Raw genomic sequence first — 18,994 nt, forward strand, 5'->3', positions numbered from 1 at the left:
GGTACTCCTATTTTGATCTAATTCAGAATTCAACCAACATGACAGTTTTTAGAGTCAGAGAATTATAGCGTGGCTCCAAAAGGGAGTAAAATCAAACTACTGATGACTTCAGTTAGCAGAAGTCACTTACAAAGGCAAAGAGCGGAAGGAGCCTCTGCACATTCTGAAGTGACTCTTTAATGACTTCTTAATCAATTAAACACTGTACTTTAAAAAACTTAATTTCAAACCACGAGAAAATAATACACAAATCATACAATTTCATTAATTTACTATTAAATTGGATGTCTTCAGTGCTATTAAAAGGCCTTCAGCAATTTTCACTGTCTTTTCCAGGCTGAAAGTATGCCTTTGACATCAATACAGAGAAAACAGATGGATAAAGTAATTATAAAAAAGAGCAACATGATGCTATGAACCAGTTTGTCACAGTTTTACTAACAGACTGGAAAGCACAGGCAGAATAGTGGGCTGACAATTAGCAAAGTTGTGTTGTGCTAAAGTGCCCCCACCCTCCAAACACCCCCCAGAGTCCCTCCTGCAGGAAGCTACAAACTGACAAGGAAGGAAGGAGCAATGACAAAATCAGAGTAAGCATACAGGACATTTAAGGATTAGAAAGACCTCTGAAAGAAAATATTGACTGTACATGCCAGAAATCAAGGGAAATATATATTGAAGGGAAATGAGACAATGTTTGGATCATTCTGCCATACTTGTCTGATACCTTCACTAATTTTTGTATAGAATAATTTCATGATCTGACAGAAACAAAACACCTGAGAGTTACAGGCTCAGATAAACAGAATTTCTCTGAGCTTTTGATTCTGTTAAAGGAGGACAATCTCTCTAAGGAAGCTAGCTCAATCAGTTTATAGAGTCTAAAACTGCACTTACAGGTGAGTTAACACACTTGGCCCCACACAGGCTCCACTGCAATGGTTTGTGACACACAGGACTGCACAGAGCCTGACTCCTACTATTTTATCCTTTTTACAGCTGGCAAAGTTATAAAAAGCTGATTAAATTGCCCAACCTTCACAAAAACAGGGTATCTTCAACTACTAGAAAGCTGATCATCCCAACAGGTGCTTGAATTTGAGACTGGAAAACTCTACTCAGATATATGGGTTTGGGATACCAAAAGATATATGAGATTATCTTCCAAAGGCTGGTTTTTTTCTCTTCAGGTTTTCTCCTGCACTCATGCTGCACAATTCCAAAGTTTGGAGCCTTTGCAGAGGTCCAAGGGATCTAGGAAGGGGATAGGAAAATGAGGAGAAAGACAGAAACAGGCCATCTGCAAGCAACAGCAAAAAAGGGATTCATTAAATTTAGGAGAAGCATACTTCCAGTCTTCCAGATTAAATGGAGGCATGGAGTGCACTCTAGGAGCAGTTGGAGCAGTCTTATTAGCAGACTAGATCAGAAAAGAGAAGGAAGACAGTGAAAGAAAGGGGCTGCCCCAAAGAGACATGTATTTCCTCATATACCTCAAGAGTTAATCTTGTCACAAGAAGTTTGTGAAATCAGGGCCCACAACAATTTGGCTTTTAGAAAAAAATTATTATTACAGCAAAATAACCATTACATTCAAAATAATGGACATTTGTACAAAAGTAGAGTCATACAGTCAGCAGTGAACAAAACTAGTAAAAATACCTCTTCACAGTATTGTCAGAGGAGCACTTTGTGATGACAAAACCCGTAGCTAAAAGACGGGGTGTAAAACAAGAGCTGAGTCCAGCAAGGAGAAGAGAAACTTCTCTAGATGGGGGTAATAACAACCCTGAGAAACTCATATACAGAGTAATGCAAAACACAGAATTGTTAAACCCTTTGCTACATTAGCTGACCTTCATCTTCACCATTATACAAACAAACCCCTTCAGTGACTGGTTTTTGGTATTTCTCTGAGGATCTGGCACATTGGGAAGCAATTTCAGGAAGTGCACTTTAGAGGTGCATACAGCAGTTTTCTCTCCAGGTAGTTTAACATTAAAATGCAGGCTTGTTCATGTATTCTTCCACTGTCTAGGAAACAAAACAAAAAACAATTGATGCATTATGGAGTGGTACAGTAATACCCACAGAAACCCTCTTGTCCTCTTTGAGGACAGCTGTAGTTTTGCAGGAAATGAGATAAAATTGATTAAAATGCAGAAATAATTCTGCTTTAAGAACTTGTAACAGAGTGGTTTAATATCTGACATTTAAACCATGCCATAGCACAGTTGTGGCTACACTCATCACACCAGTGGTCTTTGAACAGTGGCTGAGTTTCATATGCACAGGGCAGAGCACTGTGGAAACCTGTTCACTCCCACAGCACATCCCAAGCCAGTTCTACCACTGTGCTGCTCCCTTCAGGATTGTGATGGACCCTTCATAACTGAGGAAAAATGAAAAAATGAATGAAACTCATGACATTCAACTGGTTTTGCCATTCCTGGATCAATGGTACCTGTTACATTCCAAGTTACAAGAGAATTCCTGCAGCATTCTGAATAAGGGTTACATATCTGTGCCCTGCAGAAAATATACACAGGTGCTTCTGAATAAAAGCAGAATTTTCCAGCAAATAATCTTTCCAATTTTAAATGTTGATAGTAGGTCATGTTCCCAATGTATTAGTGAAATAGAAGAGATTTTCTGTATTTACATAAACATCTTCATACAAAAAATATAACCTTAGATTATGTTCTTATATTAAAGAGGTATCTTGGATACATCTTGAACTTAAACATTTCTTAATGAACTCAAGCAGTTAAGCTGCAAGAGAGCAACAGCTTATATAAAAGAGCCTCCAGATGGTACCAAGAGGGCTGAATTAAAACTTACATAACTGCACTGTTGTACCTGTTGAAACTGAATGTAAGACACACTTGGATAATTAAGTACCAGAAGTGCTTAGCTGTGTTTTCATCTCCTGTCAAACAATCAAGGAAGATAGGGTGTTAGCCTTTTGTCCTATTCTGCCTTACCTCCTGCAACATGTCAGAGTCTTCTATGGCTTTCACTGCAGTCTTCTTTGAAGTCTCTTGTACTTCTCCACCAATTATAAACTCATCAAGAATAAAATAGGCTTTTTCAAAATTAAAGATAATGTCCAGCTCGCACACCTGCCAGAACAAGAGGCCACAACCATGTTTAAATCACTTTTACAGTATTTTAAGCACTACTAGGCCAAAAGTTGTTGTGATGATCAAATGTCCCCAGCATATGAATACCTGTGGCAGGGAGCAGGGTGAAGAAACAAATTGCATGTTATGTCATATTGAAGCTTCTGCACATATTCTCTCCACATACGCAGATTTACAGCAAAGATATTCCACTTAGTATTAAGTTCATGCTGGCTGTCAGAGATCAAAGCTGACTTCCTTGGCTCACTAACCTTATCACAGGTCCTACACAGCCCTTGTAATATGGGTTACCTACCCACGGGTTCAGAATTTCACAGAGCAACACAATTCCCTGGCCAGCAACAGCCATCAACTGCTTTTTAGTTTTGAGGCAGTACAGACATGAGTCATGGCACAGTGATTTAACTAAGATATGAATTAAGGCAGGCAGGATAATTTCAAAAATATTCAGAGAAAAGATGGGTCTCTTGTAGCCTCTAAAGACTTACTTAGACCTTCTTTAAGTCTTTTCTTTAAAAACACACTGACTTTATCTTTTGCCTCTATGTTATTAATTGTTACACAGTATTATGAGATGGACAAAACCAGCATCTCTGAAGATGTCAGGAGAGAGAATTTAAGTACTTTAACCTACTTTGAGTTCTTTAATGATTTTTCCTGAAGCTTTCCCTTCAAATTCTATCCTATGACAGACATATAAAGCATCAAGATTAATTCTGTATGAGTGGAAAAATGATGGAAAAACAATGTTATGATCATTTCAGCACTATTTCATAAAATACTCTAATAATTAATTTCATTCTGGATTGAGAGCACCTGCAGGGCAAGTGCAGCAGATGGAACACAAAGCAAATCAGCTGCACATAATTTTGTTTATCAGACAGACAGGAATGAGTTCATGGAAGAAAGTGAAACCTACATTTCCAAAGTATCTGTCCAGGAGCTCCACATACCGATGAACAACCTCTAGTGTCAGGAGCTCATTATCCTGGTCTTCTATTGCACAGCAGAAATACAAACTGGCATACCTGGGGAAACACAGGCAAAAACATAGCAGTGAACAGCTGGGACCTCAGTGCTCTCTCTGCTCATCTCCTAGAGCTCATTCATATGACAGTTAATTCCTATCTAGTCTCGAAAATAAACATTTCCTTTCACAGTTAGAAGAACCAACTCCACCCTTGCTAGAGTGGGACACCTGTAACACTGGACATAATAAAATAAATCAGTAGTAAGTAGTTCTTTCAGGTCTCCTCCACCTGCTGCAATAGCACTACAGTAAATGGGTTAATTAAACTGTAGGACAAGCTATCCCTTCTAATTAAAAAATAAAAACAAGACAAAGGTGAAAGGAGTTACATCTCAGCAAGCCTGCTGGCTGTCAATTGACCATGTTGTACAGAGGGCCAGAATTCACAAAGTTGCTTAGACCAAACAGGCTTTGTAACTAACTTGCACCAAAAATTTACATTTAAACCAACCCAACATCAATTCAGCTTGCTATTACTGTGGCTGGAGGCCAACTTGTCACAGCTTCTGGTCACATGTTTATATCCCTCCCTTCACTGCATGAAACTCAGTTTTTGCTAAATGGGAAATTTTTAATTTACCCAGTGTACTACACATTAAGGCTACACTTGTTTGCTACCACTTTAGGAGAACAAACAGGCAGTTAGCATTAGGCATTGTGCAACTGGGAACCAGTGATTTCTTTGGAAAAGGAAATGGGAATTAATACTTTCCAGAGCAACAAATATTTTAAAAACAAAATTTGACAAAATTATGGAAGTGTCTTGGAACAGTTCCTGCAATCTCCACAGCTCATAAAACCCAGCACACACATCACAGCCAGGCTACCCTAGGGAATTTGAAGGGGCAGTGAGGTCTAACGCCTTCTGAACACTAATACCTATTAGGCTACTCCTGTTTTTCTCATTTGATAGACTGTACAAGTATTCTGCACCCCACAATTACCCTGCTGGTTTGTCCAGGGACACTGCCTTTTTATAACCAGATTGCCAGTGGCAGGCTCCTAACTCAGCCTAGCACCACAAGTGCTGTTTGCTGCTTTTCCTTAAGTAAGCCTTTACTTTTCCTTTTCTAGCATATGCAATTCATATGAATAGTGATTATATGTTCTTACAAAATTACTCACACCTTTTGTAAACAAGCTTGAGGTCTTTCCAGTCAACAAAACTACTTGTTCTTTGATTGCGAGACAAAATAATCTGAACAATTTCTCGAATGATCTTCTTCTTCTCTTTATCAGGTAGTGTCGTGTACCATTTCTGAAGCCTTAACTTCCCCTGCCGACTGAACAGCAGTATAAAGTGTATCTAGAGTAAACAAAGCAACATGGTTAACACCAGGGTCACAGCCAGGGAAGAGCATTCCTCTGCCTGGCACCAGAAATCCGAGTCCTGCCCACACACCTCCAACCCTGGTGTGATGGCTGGACATGGTGTCTGAGGCCTGGGGGAGGCTCAGCTTGGGAAAGATCCCTCCTCTCTCCTGTTTCTTTCCCAGGCAGCTCCCCCCACCCTGTGGCACGTAAAGGTAAACCCTTAGCATCCTCTCCTACCCATCCTCCTTATCTTGCGCAAACAGCAGCTTTGCTTCCTTTTCTGCCCCTGCCCTGAGGAACAGGAGGATCATCACCACTTTGCAGTGGTGAAAAGAGGGCAGCACTCCCTTCTCCAGCAAAATCAGATACTTCAGTGAAGGGAATAAAGACTTACCCACAACAGGAATAGGGAATTAGGATCAATGTGGCAGAAGACTAGAAATATGAAGACTGAGATAGTAATCATAATCACTAACAACTCTGATATCGCCCTACTTCAGAACACAAAACAGCAGGTTCCTAGAAGAGACAATAAGGGGTAGAAGAAACCTGCTTTGGAAAGGAAGCTTGACTGGTTTTACTGAAGAAATCAAGATATTACAAAACTCATACAACTGTAATGACAAAGGAGTGAGTTTCTCACCTCAGTGAGTGATATGTATTAAATAAAGGACAGTATCTATATTGTTCAAAAATTTCAACTTTAAAGCTAGTCATAACTTTACAGGGTTTGAACCATGACTTTTTCATGCTTAGCATAAAGCAGTATCGCTGAAATACACAAGAGCCAGCTTTTAAATGCCAGCGGGGCTTTGGGAGAAAAGTATCAATTCACATTTATATCAATAGTACTATTAGCAGGTTAAAACAACCGACCATAGCATATATTAGCAGTACAGGAACTCATCACCCACAGCATGAATGTAGGACATCAATTTGAGGACAACCTCCTTCTCCAACAAGACATTTTCGGCTAACTGGAAAAAAAAGCCCTACAAACCCACCTGGGGGATGGAGAGGAGATAGAAATGGTTTTAATGGCTGAAGACACCTGAACTGCCCTGTTCTTGCCAGGTATCCTGGCTGCTTTTCTCGCCAGTACCAACATCAGCACCCAGGGATCTGCAGGAAGGGTAAGTGTAGCTATATCCATGTGTATGACAGGTACACTGCCAGCTGTCCATACAGTGACTGGTGGCTTCCCCAAATCCTGGGGGGACCAGGGAGAAGCATAGGAGCCTCACTTTCCTCACTTGCTCCCAATCCTTGCAAGGCCCTGATCCAGTAGGTCTCTTACCACACCCCTCACCATTAGCCTAACCTTACCCTTCCCTAGAATTTTTCAATTTAGACCCTAATCCTTGTTTCCTGTTCCAGTCTATGGGTGTACCTATACTTCATCACTACATTTCCAAGTGAGGATTACAAAGTGAATGTTCACAATCACTATCAAGATTACAGTGCAAATTTCTGTGAAGACACAATCATTTCACACTGGTAAAGCCTGAGCAGAGAAGTCAGAGAAGTTTCTACACAAAAGAAAAAAAAGGGAAAAGCTACTGGATTTTAAACAAAGCATTCATTCATAATTCAGAACCATTCTCTAGCTATTGAGTTGCATAGTTGTTGAGTAATCTGGAGATAAGAGTTCTGACTATACTGAGAAAGACTTCAAATGTGGGATCATTTTAGGGAAAGGAGGAAGGTTTTAGTTGTATGTCTGTGGCAGGATCTACTGCTGCAAATAAGGCTCTTGCCATCATTAGTCTAATGTGCTTGATAAAATTACAAGGATTTTGTAGCTGCCTTCTGTTGAGTCCTATAATACTCTCCAGAGAAGCTTGCTAACTAAAAACAAGTATGCTGCTGGAAGGACACATGGCCTGATTACAGTGAAAAGCAAAACACCATGGTTTTGCCTTTCTCTGTTCATATTACCAGCTGGGTTTTGACATGGCAATCTTCCCGCTGCCAGCGTTACCTCTTCCCAAGCGATGTAGGGACAGTACTCACTGTCCACACACTTGCCCACTGAGAGGAGCTCAGTGGCTGAATGAAAGGCTGTTTTACTTGCTGTACAGCACATCAACCCCAAAGCCCTTGTAAAGATGAGGGTGTTTTGAAAAGCAGAGCCTTGGTTCCACAGATAAGGTCAGCAGGAGTCCATCTAAAAGCCATTAGGTACGGGTAGAAGCTATTTGATAAACAAATTTCTAAAAATACTGTGAATCATCAGGTAGGAGAGGATGATGAGATTTGACTGAAAAGGCAGTGAATGAGTCAATGAATCTCTATCAAAAGCTGACAGCATGTTCAGCATAAAACTGTGAGTTTTGTGGCATCCTTTGCCTCAGTGTTTCACTAGGAAAAGAAAATGAAAAGATATTCTGGTTTAGGGTCAGCTGTTGGACCCAAGAGACCTTAAACCTGTGTGCCTGCATGTAATACTCATTTATCTGCAGAAGAGCAACCTTATGCCTCTAAAAGGTTAAATACCAACAAACCAGGGAATCACTGTGAGTATTATCACCATTTTCTGCTGATTAGTTACTTCAGGATGTTATGCTTCACCCATAGGAAAGTGAGCTGCTCTCCACTTAAAAGTTCTTTGAGAACTCCACTATTTCTTGTACACACACAGGTGATGTCGCACCATCACTTTTATGAGCTGAGACAATGTTCTTTGCAATCAGAAAATATCCATTAATGCTCCTAAGTGTATAAACATTCATACACAAGCTCTAAAAATCTCATTGTTTGAGTCTCCTGTCCCACACTGTTTCACATGCAGACTATAACTGCATACATCACATGGCAATTTTATTATTACAATAATATATACAGCTAGAAAATAGAGCCTTTACTGCAGCACAATTTTAAATTTTATAGCCTGCAGCAAAATAGTGCACCCTCAAGCCTACGTGCATATCACTGGACAGCCAAGAACTCTTGTAACAAAACAACATATTAGAAAGCTGCAGGTACTTAGAAGCAAAAATATTGTGTGGGGGTTTCTCCACTTTCGGTTCTTCCTCCTTTTTCTAATTTCTGAAGCCTCTTCAATCTGGGGAACTCTGTAGGAGGTAAATAATACATTCTTAAAAGGTTAAATGGCTTTCAGCATTTTCAGTTTCAACACTCAATGTTGTTCCATTCAGTTCAGCTTTGCTCTGCCCAGCCCCACTGTCACGACACAACACATTCCTCATTCTCATGGCTCTGTTCGTGACATCCCACTGGAAAGACTCTGATGCATCAATAAACCTGGTAATGTTGAAGTACTCCACAAACACAAATCTAACAGCTCATCTGTTCCTTGCTCCTTGACTATGAAAACATATTTGCTTTCCTGTAGTGTTGATGACAAGACAGATGTTGATTAAGAAAATTTTGGTTGGTTTTCAGCAGCCAAACTGCTAAGTGAGATAGACTATCCTGCAATGCTTTACTCATCTTCAAAAGTTTTAATTCCAGAGGAAAACAAAGGCAAATGACTTGCTAGAAGCAGAATACCTTAGAAAGCAGGGTGTTTGGTTCCCTTTCTTAACATCCCAGGGCATGTTGGCTGTGACTAACTATCACCAGACCCAGGGCTGATGCCAGAGGGAATTTTTAGGTCCGAGACTGAGTGGGTTGGGATGAAGAGTACAGTTCCTAAGAGAGCATTGGCTTCCTTCACATGTGAAGTCTATGGAGCAAGCTTTGGTCTGGGAGCTGAGAGTAATTTTATTAGTTTGTTTGACTGAATCAGACCCAACCACCCACAGCACTGTGCAAAATCATCTCCATAAACATCAGAAAGTTTTCCAAACGACTGCATTTTCTATTTGTAGGCGATTGGAAAAATACTTGGTTGGGGTATTTTTTAGAGCAAACACTTAAACCAGATTTCTAAACTGGAACTCTATCCCCTTCTCATGCATCTATGAATCAACTGCAGCAGTAAGTTACTTAACAACTGGAAAGTTATGGGTCGTTCTGTTCTATGAAGATCTACAAAACTGTCAGGATAAAAACCAACACCTTTAGTTTCAGGGCTACAAAAATAACCAAAACCCAAGTGCTAGACTTTGACATGAAATAATTTACCAATAAATAGAATAAACATCAAAAATGCAAAATACAGAAGGTTTGCATATTCATGAACAGCAAATACAAGAGAGACAGATGAAACTAACACACAATGTGATTTCTTTCCGCCTTCCTTGGAAGACCTTTCCCTCCTTTAACTAATGGGCTGTAATAATCTGATAAACAGCTCACCCAAGCTTGTCTTCTGGAATATTCCCTGCCAGGACTGCAGTCCCCTTTGGTGCAGCCTTCCCCACTATTTGGCCATTATACACTTGAGACTGATCAAACACATTATGACTGGCTCAGCAGTTTCAAACTTGGATCATTTGTGCTTTTACAGAGGGTTTAAAATTTAACCTAATCGGCAACAATTAGTACAACTGTCTAAAGGGCTTTATTCCATTACATACACAACAAACCATCTGCAGGAGTAGCAGATAAAAATGAATACATGGGAAAGGGGCTTTCCTGGCTTTCCTTTTCTACAGTAATTTCTCCAGTTTACTGTTTAATAAGACAAACATGCGAAAGATGCCCCATTTCTTCCTGCAAGGTGATCTCCAGGGGTGTGCAAAAGTCTCTAATTCACCCACTGTGAGAAAGAAGAACATATAGAACTGCTTCTCCTCCTCCTGTAATTGAACCTGTATAACATTTGCTGACTGGTTCCAAACCTGTTCTGTGGCATCTGGCTTCTCCAAGTCCCTGGGGGAGGAGAGGAGGATGGAGATGGGAACTCATCAAGGAGCCTCAGGGGAGGGAAGGCAGAAGAGGAAGACTGCAGAAAAAAAGAGCCAAGAATCTTCTTTCCTGTCTGGGTGTGTGGCTGGACAAGGACTTGCTTGATGAGGCAGCTCTGTTGCTCCAGCAGCTCTGGGCTTACACGCTGCTTCAGCTGTAACCTCTCCAAATTCGGTTAAGAGCCCTCCAAAATCAAAGCCACCTTTATAAAACAGACACCTGAAATTCACATGTAAGTAAAATTTGCAAATTAAGAATTGCTCTCCCTAAACAGACATCTAGGTAGAGTGAGGAAACTTTCAGCTTTCCTTAAAAACTTTCTGTAGGGCAACAGACAATACAGGACACGCTAATCAGTGAAAATTCCCAGACCACATAAAATGGCAAGTGGGATGAAAATCCAGACCTTCAGCTCCCAACAGAAGCCTGGGGAAAACCAGACTGACTGGCTGTACCTGGTGGAGGAAGTGACTTGCTATGATAAAGTGGTTTTTTAACTGATTCTGATCCCCCTGAAGTCTGCTTGATCTGCTGCCACTGTTTTAGACTAATAAGAGTTCATATTCTGCTTCTCTTTTACTATTTTGCATTCTTTTCTCTGGTATGAAAGACTCCATTTCCCAGCACAGACAGCTCTCAAGATGTTTTTATTAGTGCTTACTTTTACATCACAACTGAAAATGAACAAAACCTAGTTTCATTAAATTCTTTTAAAAAATATGATCATTCACATTATTCTAGCCATTAGCTTTTTTTTTTTTCCCTTCTTATCTCCAAAATATTTAAAGACTAAAAAATTCCTTTCAGTTTTTGCTTTGTTTAGTGAGATTTTTTCTGTTTCGTTTTGGAGGGGGGGAGGAAAGTAAATACTGAGATTAAAAAAAAATTGTGAACACACAGCTGGTTTGGAATGCCAGGTGTTTAGGGTGAAAAGAGAAAGAAGTACTGAACAGACCTATTGAGCTATTAATAATCTACCCACAGCAAGACAAGGCAGAATACTAACACACTCAAGTATAGGTATTTTGGTATTCTGCTGTTACATGAAATCCCATCTGGCTACTGACCTTTAATACACACTCTGGGGTTTCAGATGCTCCTAAAGCAAATATGTAAAATTCAAAACAGACTACTTTATTAAAATAATTAATTTCCTCACTTGTTTACTCTGTCACTAAAACATTCACAGCAGCACAAGAGCTGATAGATGTTTGTTAAATACTGTGGGCTCTCAGCTTTAAAATTTCAAACATGTACTTAGTCTGCATGATGTAAGCAAATAAAAAAAATATATGCACAAACCCAGCAACACAGAAATCCTGAAGCAGTGAATTGCTGCCTACCTGGCACAGGATTCTTCCTCACTTAATCTCCATTAGGAACATTTCTGAGCAATTTCCCCTAAACAATACATCCAAAGTCCACACAATAAGAGCTGTGCCAGATCATTACAAGCACACGTGACCATAGTTACACATTGATTTTATGCTTTTCATGATGCAGAAGCCACCCTTATCTTATTACCGAAGATTTTAAATGGACCAGCACACCAGCATTTTAAGGATATTTATAACATATGGTATCGATCCAGACAGCAATAACCTTCTTGATAGCCTCACTTGAGTTAAATAAAACTATAATCAAAACAGTATAGCTGAGCTCACGCTGCTCCCTCCTGATCCCTAACTAAGAAGCAGAAAACAAAGCTCAAGGAGCTTTCTACGTGCCCCATAAGTGCCCAAGCTCCCTCTAGCTCTGCTGCCGCTTATCTCTGCATCCAGCAGGTCGAATCCTCCCTACCTTGGCTCATAAACTGGTGGTATTCCTTCACCAGTGCCCTCCCCACAGCACAGGCATGACCTGGTGACATTCCTGCCCGTGTCCTCCCTACAGCACAGGCATGCCTGTGCCTCCTCCTCACTGCCTGGGCTGTCCCACCAAGACGCCGGATTTCCTGCACTGCTCTGGAGAGCAGAGGCAGCACAGCTTTCCAAAACAACTCCAAAGGGGCAGATGCAGGCAATGGCATCCAGTTGTTACATTACTCTTAATTTTCCTAAATTTTTATTCCTGCAAGTGGAATTATTCCAGTATTCAGGCAATAAACAAGCACAGACCCAGGCTGGAGTTGGCATGAAAGCTGCCTCAGGCTCTGCCATAGGAGAGAGAGCAGGCCAGGGAAGCAGCCACAGCACTGCCCCTCCAGTGCCATCACTGGACACACAGCACGGATGTGAGCTGGCTGAGCTCACAGAAAGCAGCAGTTTGAAGAGATTTGAAACAATTATTAACTAGGTAATCACATCCCTTCTGCCTCCTAGGCTGGGCTCTTAGAGGTGTTTTTATTTGCTTACATGTTTTTGGGACACCTTCATTAGTTTACTACAAGGGGGAAGAGACCAGGGGAGAGCTGAACAAGCTGCCGAGAGCTACTCTTAATTCATTACAGCCCCAGAGCACTTAATAGGCACAAGAAGCTATTTTTCCTGCCTGTTCCTTGAACTACAAGTGAAGAAACAGAACTAAAACCTCACCCAGTGGATTCCAGCAAAAGGTGCAGCTCTTTTAGTTTCATTTCCACTTCGCCTTATTTGCAAAGTTATTTGCAAAGCCCTGCTACATGAATGCACTGCAGTGCCCTTCCCTTGCCTCTGACCTCGCTAGGAGCAAAGTTAAAAACCTTTGCTCTGGGACAGGGCAGGCACACCTAGACGGTGACAAGCTAACCTGGCTCCTCAGGCAGCTCACAGACACTGCTCTAGCCTGGGCATTCCCACGTCTGGTGGAGCAGGAAGAATGCAGATCAACAGCAGCCTCACGTCTGTTCCTCCCAACAAAGATGCTCACAGAAAATCTGAGCTCCAAAAGCACATGTGAGTACAGATCATGGTTATAACTCTGGAAAGAGCACAGAATAATCTTTCGGAAACATTGAAGCATTTAATTTAGGCATTTTCAATTGAGAAAGTCTCAATTTCCCCCTTTAAAATGGCATTTTTCATTAAGGTAAAAAACCAACATGGATTTAACCTAAGCACAGCATAAAAAAAAGCAACCTCTGTTTACAGAAGGAAGGGCCAAAGCAGAAAATCTTCCAAAATGCTTTATATGTTGGCCCAATATTCAGCCTGTAGAATGAGAAAGGACCATGAATTCATTATTCTATTTATCCAAGTCCTGTCAGGAGGCTTGAAAGTAAGGGAATGCCTGAGGTCCTGCCTCTTTCCCATCCCATCTCTGGAGCTCAGAGGCTGTTGAGAATTTCATGCAGCACTTCCCACAGCTTCCCTAGAGCTCAGAGCACATAGGCACTCACCCAATACTTCACCTGCTCTCCTTCCAGCACACAGCCTTGCACGACAAAGGCACAACATGGTACATTTCTGCATTTTACTCAAACAACAGTGAGTCTGTTTCTCATTCCCTTGCAGTCTGTGCCCATCACTTGCCCCAGGGAACTCAGCAGAGGATGATAACCACAGAACTCCTGTGCTGCTTAACAAGCCACTGAGAACTGCAAATGTCTGAGCAAAACTATCCCCAAGCTCCAAAGGCAAGGTAACAACAGGCATTAACTGGTTAGGGAAGAGGGATTTTAATGCTCTCTCTAACAGAGGAGAGCAGATGGACATCCTACATAAACTCAGCAAACTGGAGAAGAAAAAAACAGTGGTGCATAGAATACCTGGGGTTATGTCTGTAATACTGAGAAAAACACACCAGGACATTCCAAGCCAGACAGGCACGTCTGGCCAGAAAGGCATGCCAAGCTTGCCTTTAAATTCACAAATATAAATTGTACCTTCCCATCCTACCCAAATGCTTCTGCACACCATATTCCTACTCCCAAATGAAGTGCCATGCTTGCAGGACGGATCTTGCAACTCTCTCTCCACATTGCAACATCTGCAGAAATGCAAAGGCCCAGGGGTGGCTACTAAAGAAAGCAGAGCCAATGCAGCCAAGAAAATGCACATGACAGCCTACAGAACAGGACAGCAGGGAAATGAATGGGCAGGGATGGAAATTAGTAACTGGGAATACATGATACAGACAGAATTCTTTTCACACAAGCAGTATTGTTTTAATTTAGGCATCACTAGCAAGACCACAACTGGCTCACAGAAATGCCCAATGTGGATGCCAAAGCATAAATCTTTCAAGTACTTGAGGGAGAAGCAGCTCTATCTGCCCTCCCTGACTCACCAGTTTCCTCAGTACTTTCATCACATTCATTACTTTCAGTCCTTTTGTGGCTCTTGTAGGTAACTGATGGCTTCAGAAGGTCCATGGGATCATTTCTAAAACATGGCATTCTGAAGTAACTAAAGACACGGAAAAGCAGCAAAATCTGTCATTTTCTTGCCTCATGACAGACCCAGCTGCCCATTATCCTTCCAGCCTTCTCCCTGCATTTGCCCACCCTAAATGCATCTCTAAAGCCCTCTAGGCATTCCACATCCTAGTAACTCCTGGCTCTGACATGTCTGCAGTTTCCTTATTTGTGAGCGAAAAAATATACATATTTTAAAAAGCAAGTATTATTACATTGCTGATTATTAAGCAAATAATCAGCAGATGATCAACCATAACATTTGCTTTCCAGGAAGCTGCTTATTATTCAGGGACAGTAAAGTGTGAATGGTAATTCCTGCATGGCCTGAGCAGGCTCCAGTATTAAACAGTGACAATTTGAAATGGTCATGAACACACAGGAGAACATCCAAAATTGGCAAATCAGAGAGATCACACGCTTCCAAAGAACTGCAAAAACATTTTTCCTCACAAATCCCACAAAATGCTAAAAGCCAGCTGAATGACAGTGAGTAATGGAATGCCAGATTATGGATCAGCCCCTGAGCTGTACTCTGATCTAAGCAGCTTCCAAAAGGGCACAGGCATAAGGAACAGGGCATATGTAAAATCACTCTGGTAATCCTATCTCCAAGAGTCACAGGTTTAAGAATTATGGGACAGAAAGTGCATCCAGACAACCCACCTGTGGCCCCACCCTCTATGAACTGCCTAACTACTGGGACACCCACAGCACACTCTGCAGTGGACTGGAAACACTCATCTGCACTGTGTGGAAAAGTATTCCCATTTATTTTTTTATCCATTTAAATTTCATGGGATGTACCATGGCTCTTTGTGTAGCAACCGATCTTTATAGTGTTCGTTTCACTTTATAGTGTTTCTATCACTCCCCCTGCAGTCACCTCTCCGCAAACAGAAAGTCTATCAGCTCAGGATCTTCTAAACCGGATGCCATTCCATTGCCATTATGTACTAGCACAGTAAAAGACAAATTAACTACGAAATACCACATCGACTTTTTTTTTTGTCATGTAGCATAAGAACTGCTGTCTTGAACAACCAACTAATTTATTTGTCATTTTCTCTCATCTGTTCTAATCTGTTGCCCTTCTTGTCTTTCAGAGGTAAATGCCTAGAGGCAAAGTTCATTGTCTTTGTGAGGCCAATACACAGCCGCATCAGGAGCGGAAAATAAGCGGTCATTCTTAGAGCTGTAAATAATAAATTCTGTGCAGCATTGAAAATCTTTTGCAGATCTATGTTCATTTTCACAATTAAGGGCATTGAGATCAATATTCAGAAGAGCTGAGAGTTCATTTCCAAACACTAGGCAGGTGCCAGCAGCTGCAGTCACAGCAACTAGTATTTCCACCCCAGCTTCTAGATCAGTGACTGGTTATCAAATGTCTCGCTAAGTGGAAACAGTGCTTGCCAACTCCTTTGTTATTCAGGCCAAGTACATTTTTAGAGCCACTGTGCTCAATGGGATTATTTTGATCTTTCTCCAGGGTTTCAGATCATGCCCACAAGTACTAATTTGTCCCCCTGTAGTGATGAGTAGCACAGGTAGGAGGGAACCAGACCCTTTACTATATACAGGCACCAATCCTGCATGCAGAGCTACACAAGCAGAGCCCTCTATTTATTCACAAAAGTAATACTGATAACACTAAGGCAGCAGTAGGATGGAGGTGTTGCAACACTTACAGGCACAAGAGACTACAGCAACACATGTCCTTGGGGAGACTTATCTTTTTCTCCTCTGTGCTCTCTCCCCACTCTTTGACTTTGTTGAGACAGCAATCCTCCATGACATATATCTCTGCTGCACCCACATATGCCACGAAGCAGAATTTAGTCTTTCTAAAAAGTAATTTTTAAAAAAACATGTCACAAAGCACAAGCTGGGCATAAAAGTTGTGTTTCTCAACAGGATATGAAATCACCTTTGCTAAACAGACTCTTCCCTGAAACTTGCCTGGAAATCTACAAGAGAGCAAACAATTGGAACAACCCTCTTGCTAAGACATGGTACCATTTGCACAAGCACCTTTAATTCCATCTCAAAACACAGAAAGAGGTGGCAAGCAGAACTCTGTCATTTCAAAACAGAGGAACCAGTTTATGGAAAGTTTAAATGACCTGTTGAAAGTTCATCACCCATAAGGCTTATTCTTGGTTTGTAACCCAGCAAACCCTTTTTTCTTGACTCCCCTTTCCCAAGGCTGGATGATAGAGGAATTTAAAGCTAGATCTTCCAGAGAAAAGCACTGTTTCATCAGCACCAGATCCTCAAGAGAAGAATAGGGTGAGGCTGACAGCACTAATATAATGCAGTAACACTAGCAACTGTTTGTACTACGGCCTCAAGAAAAGAAGGAAAAATACAAGCCTTACTTGTAAGAATGCACACGCACCTTGTAAAATTCTAACCATCAATACAGCAGCCAGACTCCAAATCGTCAGTAAGCACTATTGTCAGCAGTGCTCCCCTGGGACTATGGTGAGTGCTTTGAAAACTGGCATTTGTGAAGTACATGCATCAAGGAGAGTTCTGAGATCAGATTCCCTGAAATCAGCTCCCATATTTACTGACCTTCAAGGACAAAATAGGAACTCCAGTTGTTTACACAACTTTACCAGAGGGAACTGGGTATGTAGGGCTGTCTCGGGGTGTAACCAGAAAAGCTACATCTCTACAGGGACTTAAGGCGTGGAGACTGCATTGCCACCTGTAAACTCATTACTGTGCATATTCTATTTGCAAATATAATGACAGGTACACCTTTCTAAATACAGGAGACTAACACATATTTAGCATTCTGGCTAAACCACTGAAGAGAAACAACACAGCTCTGCCTTTGAGGCTAGAGACAAACAACAGCACTTGGCGTCCACTGAAGGAGTTGAGAGGCTTCTGTTCAGCTGCACTGACAGTAACTGGTATTACAGGTGCACACAATGGGCAAATTGTGCAAGACAGCAGCTCGAGGCATGCCCGTAGAACCTGCCTCAAGCCCGAATTACCAAGCAGTGCGATGGTTTCTCTATTACGAGGCATCATTGACCATCTCACTACCCGGAAGCCTGCAGTCCCCCCTGAGGAAGATCCAGGCGTTGTTCTCAGGATGCTGACCATCATTCTTAACACAAGAGAGCATCCACAGCAACTTTGTCTGATCTCAGCAAACCAAGAGCAAGCGCAGCATTGAAGAGGCAAAGGTTTCCGGATCCTGCCCTTTACCCTGAAGGGCTGCTGCCCCTTCCATGCTCACACAGGCCACTGCCAGCCCTGGAGTCGGGTCGCACAGTAACACTGGTCACCGACAGACAAGAACAGAACCAGACCCATATGCTCTCTCGCGGATGCATTATCTGAAGGAAAGGTGCAGCCAAAACCCAACAAGCCCCATCAGACCCGGCAGTGGTGCAGAAGGACCCGGACTGCAGGTAATGCTGCAGTCCAAGCTCTCCGCTTACCTGACAACAGGGAATACACCTGGGGAAAAGCTCTTCCCAATGATCCCGCCACAAGAAAACCCACTGCCCCACACTGACCCCCTTTATCACCAGTCAGCCTAAAGACAGACAGATCCATACGAAACTTCACTCGATCCTTCTCCAGGTATTGGAGCCGACTTGCACCTCAGCTCCTCGAGTTACAGGAAGACTTTATAAAATGTCTCTGTAACATCCCTCATTTTCCTGGTCGTCTACGAAAGGCTCTCGGCGTGACCCGAGCTCATCCCGAGGGCCGGAAAACAAAACGGAAAAGAACAAAACTTTCATTTCCCCCAAACAGGTGCAAACCTTGCTCGAACCCGCCCGGGACCGGCTTTCAGCGTCCCGGCGCAGCCGGTGCCGAGGGGCAGCCCCGCTCCGCCCGGCCCCGCTCCGCGCCCTGACAACGCGCCCGTCGAGGGGCCCGGCGGCTCCGGCGGGGCACGGGCGGCTGCTCCGGCCCGGCCCGGCGCCGCTCCGCTGGGCCCCGCTCACTCACCATGGTGCGGCGGCTGGCTGGGAGCCGGCCCAGCCCGGCCCGGCCGCCTCCGTCCCGCCCGCCCCGCTCAGGTGAGGCCGGGCCGCATCGCGCCTTCCCACAATGCCCCGAAAGGGAACTGCCGGCGCCTCCTGCCGCCGCTCCGGGGCCGCCGCGGGGCACGGCCGGGCTCGTCGGGCGGCGCCGCCGGGCAGGGCACGGGCAGGGCACGGGCAGGGCTGCACAGACCAACAGCAGCGAGATGCTGACGGGCCGGGGGTGCCGAGCCCCCGCCCGCTCGGGGTGACCCCACCTGCTGCCCTCTACGTGCGTGAACCGCTCAAAGTTTCTCCCCTCGGCATTCCCGACATTAATAAAACCCAGTTCATGTCATCC

The 18,994-nt window shown here is 42.8% G+C and overlaps 1 protein-coding gene across 1 annotated transcript; it reads right to left on the bottom strand.

Annotated features, from left to right (window-relative positions):
• Positions 1-1,545: 1,545 nt before the first annotated feature.
• AP1S3 (adaptor related protein complex 1 subunit sigma 3) lies at positions 1,546-18,690 on the bottom strand. The gene is made up of 5 exons (XM_066326259.1): positions 18,620-18,690; positions 5,301-5,479; positions 4,063-4,171; positions 2,985-3,122; positions 1,546-2,034 (listed from the first exon to the last, which is right to left on the bottom strand). The coding sequence occupies exons 1-5, from the start codon at positions 18,620-18,622 to the stop codon at positions 1,999-2,001; spliced, it is 465 nt and encodes a 154-aa protein (XP_066182356.1). The 5' UTR covers positions 18,623-18,690; the 3' UTR covers positions 1,546-1,998.
• Between the last annotated feature and the right edge of the window lie 304 nt (positions 18,691-18,994).

Source organism: Sylvia atricapilla, chromosome 10 (genome assembly GCF_009819655.1).
Source record: "Sylvia atricapilla isolate bSylAtr1 chromosome 10, bSylAtr1.pri, whole genome shotgun sequence".
Classification (NCBI taxonomy): Eukaryota; Metazoa; Chordata; class Aves; order Passeriformes; family Sylviidae; genus Sylvia; species Sylvia atricapilla.